This window comes from Empidonax traillii, unplaced genomic scaffold, assembly GCF_003031625.1.
Source record: "Empidonax traillii isolate 1590-97213 ecotype Southwest subspecies unplaced genomic scaffold, ASM303162v1 scaffold1327:size137700, whole genome shotgun sequence".
NCBI lineage: Eukaryota > Metazoa > Chordata > Aves > Passeriformes > Tyrannidae > Empidonax > Empidonax traillii.
In genome coordinates this window covers 130,400-137,700 of record NW_020956520.1, presented here as the reverse complement: position 1 = coordinate 137,700, position 7,301 = coordinate 130,400, and the positions used below count along the sequence as shown (strand labels likewise).

General features: G+C 48.8%; 1 protein-coding gene across 1 annotated transcript in view; it reads right to left on the bottom strand.

Annotated features, from left to right (window-relative positions):
- Window positions 1-3: 3 nt before the first annotated feature.
- Window positions 4-7,301, bottom strand: part of LOC114069661 (rho GTPase-activating protein 32-like) — a gene marked incomplete at its 3' end in the record, with an annotated part of 122,021 nt that continues 114,723 nt past the window's right edge. Inside the window, exons 9-13 of the mRNA XM_027906607.1 lie at window positions 5,834-5,978; window positions 5,121-5,203; window positions 3,095-3,202; window positions 2,310-2,455; window positions 4-131 (exon numbers count right to left, since the gene is read on the bottom strand). Coding sequence (XP_027762408.1) covers window positions 4-131; window positions 2,310-2,455; window positions 3,095-3,202; window positions 5,121-5,203; window positions 5,834-5,978 — 610 coding nt within the window. The remainder of the gene's footprint in view (window positions 132-2,309; window positions 2,456-3,094; window positions 3,203-5,120; window positions 5,204-5,833; window positions 5,979-7,301) is intronic.

Below are 7,301 nucleotides of genomic sequence, written 5' to 3'. Positions count from 1 at the left end.
GTACTTGCTGTCTGCCACGATGGGAGAGTTGATCTGGGCCTGTGTCCGAGCCTGCGCCTCCTCCAGCGTGAGCAGCTTCGTGGAGGGAGAGGACACCAGCAGAGACTTGGGCCGGGACAAAGAGCTGTGCCCTGCAAGGGAGAAACCACAGGCAACAGGGAGAGTCAGAAACCAGCAGTGCAGAGATCAAAGCTCAGTCTGTGTGTCAAGGGAGGTGCTGTGTTTTTCTAAACCTTTGTTATCCCAACCGCTGAAAGACGTGGACAAAATGTGGTCAGAGAGATGTTTGTGACAAGAAGAACCTCTCACTGAGTAGCTCGGTGAATTAAAAAATAAAGGCAGAGGGAAGCAGGTAGATCAGAAACCTTTGTGACATACTTTACACTTCAGCTTCACCTGCGAACAAAAGCCTGCACAGAAAACGATGGTTTTGCTTTGAACAAAGCCTGGCTGGGTCATTCCCAGGTTCCACCTCTTGGTACAACAGGAAATGTCACGTGTGACTGAAGCTGCACAAACCACTGTGCAGATGCACACAGCAAACAATCTGCTCTGTGTCCTGCCCTCGGCCTTTTACAGCTTGGGCCTGGTTTTGGAGATGAACACGCCAAGTTCTGTGAAACTAGTTGCTGTTGCCTCCTGCTGCTGTCAGCATCAGTGTAGAGGGGATCACAGCAGCTGCCCTTTGTCTGCCAGTGTTTATTGTGCAAGTGTTTATAGGGTTGCTCCCAGAGGAGTTCAGGGGTGTGGGGGGAATGTGCCATCGCACAACATCCTGGTTGGTTCCATTCCCACATCTCCTGGTGTGTGTGAGCTGTAAATGCTGTCCTGGGTGAACTGTGGGTTAAAAGGGGCTTGGCAGCACCACTTTCACCCCCTTACAGGTGGGTGCAGGAGCTGTGCCCGATCCCAGAGGCTCCTGAAGCCGTGCTGGAGTGCACTATTCCTGCTAAATATGCCAGACAACCCAGCTCTTGACCCTGCCAGTTTTGTGTCCAAGCCCACTGAATGTGAGTGACCAAGTCATTAAACAATTAGCTGAATTTACATGGTCCATTCTAAGCCTGGATAATCATCTGGCTGGGATTCTGAGCATGCTTATCTTCCCCTGGCAGAGCCTGCTGGGGGCTGTCACTGCTCAGCCAAACAAACCTCTGGCTCCTGCTGACTTAGAATCCCCTTCCAGGAGGAACAAAAGCTGGAGAACTCTGCTGTCCCAAGTAGAAATATGGCTTGTTTAGAAGAGGGGAGCAGCAAATGCAGTGGAAAAGCAGCTCTCTGCACTGCCCAGGTGGTGGTAACTGCACTGGCTGTGCATGTTCCATGGGCAGGGCAGGTTGTCAAGGCAGATGGTGCACCCTTAATGCTGCTTAGGAGCAGGAACAGCTTGTGGTGGCCCCGTTTTGTTGATCTAACACACAGAGGAAACCTTCTTCCTGGTGGAACTCTGCTCCTTTTCCATGGAACAGCGATATGATCTTAGTTACTCAGGGGAACTTGTAGGTTCCAAGGCTGAATGTGTTTTCAGGTGCCCCAGGGCTGGGCACAAACGTGTTACAGTTCATGGCTGGTCAGCCCTGCTCATGAACCCACCCAGGCTGTGCTTCTGCACGGAATAACCAGCACAGCAGATGTCAAAACAGCCCCTATTAAGAGCAAGACTAAGTTTCTTAGCATCAACATCACTGAACACAGAGAGCTTGCTTTAAATCCTTAATTCCTACTGGTGTTCTAAGGTACGTGGATAAATGTAGAGAGAGCTCAAACAGATGGAGATCGATGGTGATGGCTTTAAAAAGCAGAGGGGGCAGAGGGGGACAGATGAAGAGATGAAGAGGAAGATGAGGAAGAGGGGGTCCCCAAGCCCCCTACCTCAATTTTCAGAGGGGTATGCCAGGGGGAGGATCTGGGGGGTGGAAAAAAATTGTGGAACCCCCTGGACACGTCTCTGTACCCTCGTGGTGGTTAAAGGCCTTCTATTAAAACTGCTGTATTATCTTACCTCTATAATAATTGCCTAGCAAGTAATTTTTTGGCTCCTGGCCAATTTTTTTCAGGCAAGAGTTTTTTGATTCCTTGCGATTTCTCCGTGGTAGGACACAAAAGCAGCAGCCAAACATTACTCTGTGCACTCCTGTGGGGCATCTGGGAAAGGGACTGACAGCAATTTCTACAACTAGGCCGCATTTGTTGGGTTCTGACATCATAATGTGTCCTCTAAGTCAGAAAAAACCCATCTTTCCACTGTCCCAGGGGAGGTTCAGATGTCCACTGAGTGCCTTGTGTGGGGAGGGGAGCGGGACACAAACCTGCCCCGTCCCGGATGACGGAGCTGAGCTTGGAGCTGAACAGAACATCCACGTGGTTCAGGATGAACTCCACCACCACCGACTGGATCCGCACCTCCATGAAGGCAGCCGTGCCACTGAAACAGGCTGACTCGATCTGCTTGGACCTGGGAAAGGACATTTCTCAGCTCAGCAACAGAAGCAGTTCAGAAATCAATACAATAGAGGGCAGGGTGACACTATTTTTTCTTTTAAAGCAAAAATGTTAAGTAACACCATTAATTTCAAACTGCCCTATTATGCACATTCAAAACAAATTTTAGGGGGCAGATTTATCCAAGATTATTCCTGTAACACAAGCTGTCAAACTGGACTCTAGAGGCTTCTGCAGTGGGAAATCAGTGATGCCACTGAAGAAATTCCCTAGGATAATCAAGGACACACTCGTCTCATCTAACCAGAAGAGGGGAAATTATCCTCTAGAAGAGAGAGTTGAGGGAATTCTTACTTGCTACCACTGACTGACCTGCAGTCAGTGGGACTGGGTCATGTGAGACAGAACACATCAGGATGTTTTTGGGGTGGTCCCACTGACAACAGTGGGGACTGTTTTACATCATTAGCTGGGTCTTAAATCCTCCTTAGAGTATTTTCCCATATTTTACAGGGGAAGAAGCACATTGGATGAAGAAAGGAAGTGCTCTTTCCAGCTGCTGGAAGTCAGGATTTTCCGGAGAAGAGATATCTGTCTAGTTTTTATAAACATAAAGACTTATCTTCAGTGAAAAGGGAAAAGCCCAGGGTACCTGAGGAGGTTGGGAGCCCAGACAATGGCCAGGTTCTTGGTGTGCATGTTTGTGATGGAGCAGTAATCAGCCAGACGAGCCAAGTGCCTCATTAGGAACTCCAGTGTCCTGGAAAACGGGAGAGAGGCAAATGTTCAGCACCACTGAGCAAAGCCAGGCTGTGATCCCAGAGCAAACCCAGCTCATTATTTCCTTTTGGTTTGACAGCTCCCAGAAAGAAACGCTTGAACTCCTTCCCCTCAGACCATGGGGAGTGTCTCCAGCAACCAGTGACACAGGGGTGGGCTGACGGGAGTCCCTCCTGATTTGTCCCCAAAATATCCTCTTTGCAGGTGTGTGACAGCCCTGAGCAGCTGCTCAGGGGGGAGGATGTGGAATGCCAGTCCTGGGAAGAGGGGGAGTATTGATTTTGACACCCCAGGATACCAAAAACCAGCAAGCTGTGCCTGAGTTCTACTGATGAAATTACTGGCTACAGCTTTGTTAGAGGTCGATGAGGCAGGTCCAAGGTTAAACTTCAGAGACTTCTGCTCAGGTAAAAAATGCCTTTTTATACATTAATGAAACACTGTTGTACCCCCTGGGGAGGAGGGAGCAGGAGGTGGCAATGAAAATGCTGATCCGTCCTCCTCAGTGCTGGGGCTTGGGAATGTCTTTGGCTTTGGGAGGGGAGATGGAACAGAGGGGCTCAAAATTCCACAAATGGACAAGGACTGGAAGGGAAGGCAGATGGTTCTGGCTGGGAACAAAGCTGACACCTCCTGCCTGCAACTTCTCATCACTGAGCAGCAGAATAATAAAGTGTTGTTTTATTTTTCCTTTTCTCCAGCAAACTGAGGAGAGGAGGAAAGAGCCCCGAGCACCTCCAGCATCCACTTCCAGGGCTTAGCTCTGCTTCCTCTCCAGGACCAGCACCCAGTTAAACCAGCCCATAGAGGAGAAGTCATTCTAGGGAAAAGGTGGAATGCCCCACAGAAACTGCACCAAGGGAGATTAGTTTATTTTTGAGAAGGCCCTGCCCCCCCTTAATTAACACAAATATTGTAATTAGTTACTAAAAGTACCAGCTGCTCCACTAACTAGCCCATGTTATTTAACAAGCAAGTAGCACACAGTTGCAGCTTATAACAATTAGTTAAATCCTAGTTAACCATTATAATGAGTTATTTATAGCACTCAGGTGCAGCATTGCAAGTTGTCCAGCTAATCACCATTATCACAAGTACTGAAATTTAAATATTTAATTGATTTTATGTGTTACAACTGGCCATCTATAGCACTGAGGGCACAGAATTTTAACTAGCCCTGCAAATTAATATATATTACAATAATCAATTGTGATTATAATGCAGTATTAGTTACTAATAGTTACTAACATTAGTCTCATTAACATACAGTATTATATGCAGTTATTAAAACCAATCACCATAGAAATTTGTCTGATGCCTTTTTACCATACCCTGCCATAAATTTTAATACTAAAGACTGTTAAAATGTTATTATTCTTAGTCAAGACTCATTACCCCATAGCACAAATTGCTACTAATACTAATTAGTTTGAATATAGCAGTGTAATTGGTGATTTTTAAATACCCTATTGTGTTAGTTATTCTAATATATACCACTAATATAATAATTTACATTAGCTATTCTAACAGACAACTGTTATTATTTGCTAGTTACTGTTATTACTGGGAGAGGGAAACTGGAGACAAATTATGTTCATTTTTTTGGAAATATTTCACTTTTTCAAAGTACCATTCCTAGAGCTGGTTTTGTGCCCACCCAGCAATAAAACTATTTATGAGCCATTTCTGACACACCAAGGTTGTGTTTCCCTCCTGTACAGACTATCCAAGGAAGTCAAGTAAGACCATGTATAGAATGGAGTGTTTGGTAAGGAGCTGATTAAAATACAAAATCAGCTTTATACAACCATTTCAACGTGCAGAAGCACATCCTGAGAGGGAAACTGAAATCCTATCATTTTTCTCCCCCAAAATTCCAGCAAAGGAATGGCCCTCACCTGTAGTGGGGAGGGGGCAGCTGCTGGATCACATCGTGGATCTTCACCAGCCTCTCCTCATCTGTAGCAGCAGAAACAGCATCCTGGAAGGAGGCAGAGAGGGATTGAGCTGCAAAGAAAGCTAAAAACCTGCCCCTTGCACCACGTGGCCAGTGCACAGCTGTTCAGCAGGGAGGTGGGTTCTGCTGCTCTTCCCTCCCTTGGGTGAGGGGTCTGTCCTGGGGACACGGATCGTGTGAGGAAGGCCAAGGAAATCATCATCTGGGACACTCTGGAGCTCCATTTCACAGAGCAATTCCTTGCAGAAGGTCTGTGCAGCTCCAAGCAGCGTTTGCTTCTGATCTCAAGACGTCACTGGGGAACAGCAAACCATCAGGAATTCCTGGTTGGTGTCCCCCAGTGACTTTCTGCTGGGCAAGTGGAATCAAGACACTGGCACAGGGGACAAAGGCACTTGTGAGGGACCTAAAGGGGAACAGAAAAGGCACCTCGAAACTCTGGGCACCTCCTGCTTGGAACGGCAGGAGGGGAATCTGGTGTGTGGGCAGCCAAGACCAGTTGCTGTCAGGCTGGTGATTTTGGAGATGTGCTGTTCAGACTGCTCTCAAACCCTCAGACTAAGCAAAAGCAAACAGAGGAAGGTATGTGGGAGCAGGTTCACCTTCCAGCGTTCCTCTGAAGTCCCACTGAGGTGGGATTTGCCTCACACTTACTGAGAACTTCTCGTAGAGCTGGTAGGTGAGCAGGGGGTTGGGGAGCTCTCGGAAGTACAGCTTGCACAGGGAACCCACACAGTGGATGTCCTGGATGTAAATGTCCTTGGTCAGGTCGGGAATCTGCTCCGAGTCAAACTCGTGGCTGCAAACGAGAAACGGGCCAAGGGGTTGGAGGAGGAGCAGTGAAATCAAACCCAGCAAATTACAGTCAAGCAAAACAGGGGTTTCCTGATTTACAGGAAAAAATAAATTCTTAGTCATCGAAGCCACGTGACAACACGGCTTTGGGGCTGCTACAGGGGATTTTTCCAAAAATCAGACTTTATTTTTTTCTAATAAGGCATTTTCAGCGAGTTTTACAACCAGCTGGCTGCAACCCCTTCTGCTGCATCAGAGCTTTTTTCACAAAGGCTTCAGAGGAAGCCTCCCAAGACCACAAGGACAATCTGCTAAACTCCCAAGGGCTGTGCCTGGGACTGCCCACAGGTCTGATGAAAGCTGTCCCTCTGCATTTCAAAGGCCTGGGAGCTGCAGTGATCAAGCCATGCCAACAGCAGTGCCAAGGGCAGCACATGGAAACCAGCGTGTGCAGAATTCCCGGGGGACAAACTGGTGAGCTGAGCCTGCCTCTGCCACGGGGTGAGGAGAGCCAGGAACCACATGAAGAACATCCCTGAGCACTCCCTTGGTTTTCAGAAAGAGGGGAAAAAAAACAAAATCACAACCATTTATGAAATAAAAGCTGAGCTTAGAAGGCCAAGGGCTGGAATACGTGCATGGAAAGTGCTGTTTCAAATTAGGCCAGATCTGCAGGGTGAGTCAGGCCGGGGAGCTGGGAGCTGGTCCTGCTGGACCTCGGGGTCCCTATGAGGGTTTTTAGGATCAGAAGGGCTGATCCTGCCTGCACTGCACCCACAGCTGTGTCTGGGCTTGGTGGAAACACCCCTGGTCTCTCCTGCATCCAAAGCAGGCAGTTTGTGACCCAGAGGGTAACAGAGCCCCTCAGCACAGCTCCAGCACTGAGCCTGCCCACGGAGCAGATCCTGTCTGTCCCCTGCCCATGGAGCAGATCCTGTCTGTCCCCTGCCCATGGAGCAGATCGTGTCTGTCCCCTGCCCACGGAGCAGATCCTGTCTGTCCCCCTGCCCACGGAGCAGATCCTGTCTGTCCCCCTGCCCACAGAGCAGATCCTGTCTGTCCCCCTGCCCAGGGCTGGTAACAAATCCCTCAGCATCAGGACGAGCCAGACTGAGGGGCAGGAGAGGGTGAACAGTCCAGCCCTGCTCCTCATGCCCAAGGCAGCACAGAGGGGAAGGAAGGGCCCTGTCTTACCCCACTGACGGGTTCCCTGTGGCCACAGCCCTTGGTGCTCAGCACACACCACTTCCACAGGTACTGACTCACCCCTTGCTCACACCTGGGACAGAAACTTCTTCCCTGCACTTGGCTCCACAGAAAAGCTCAG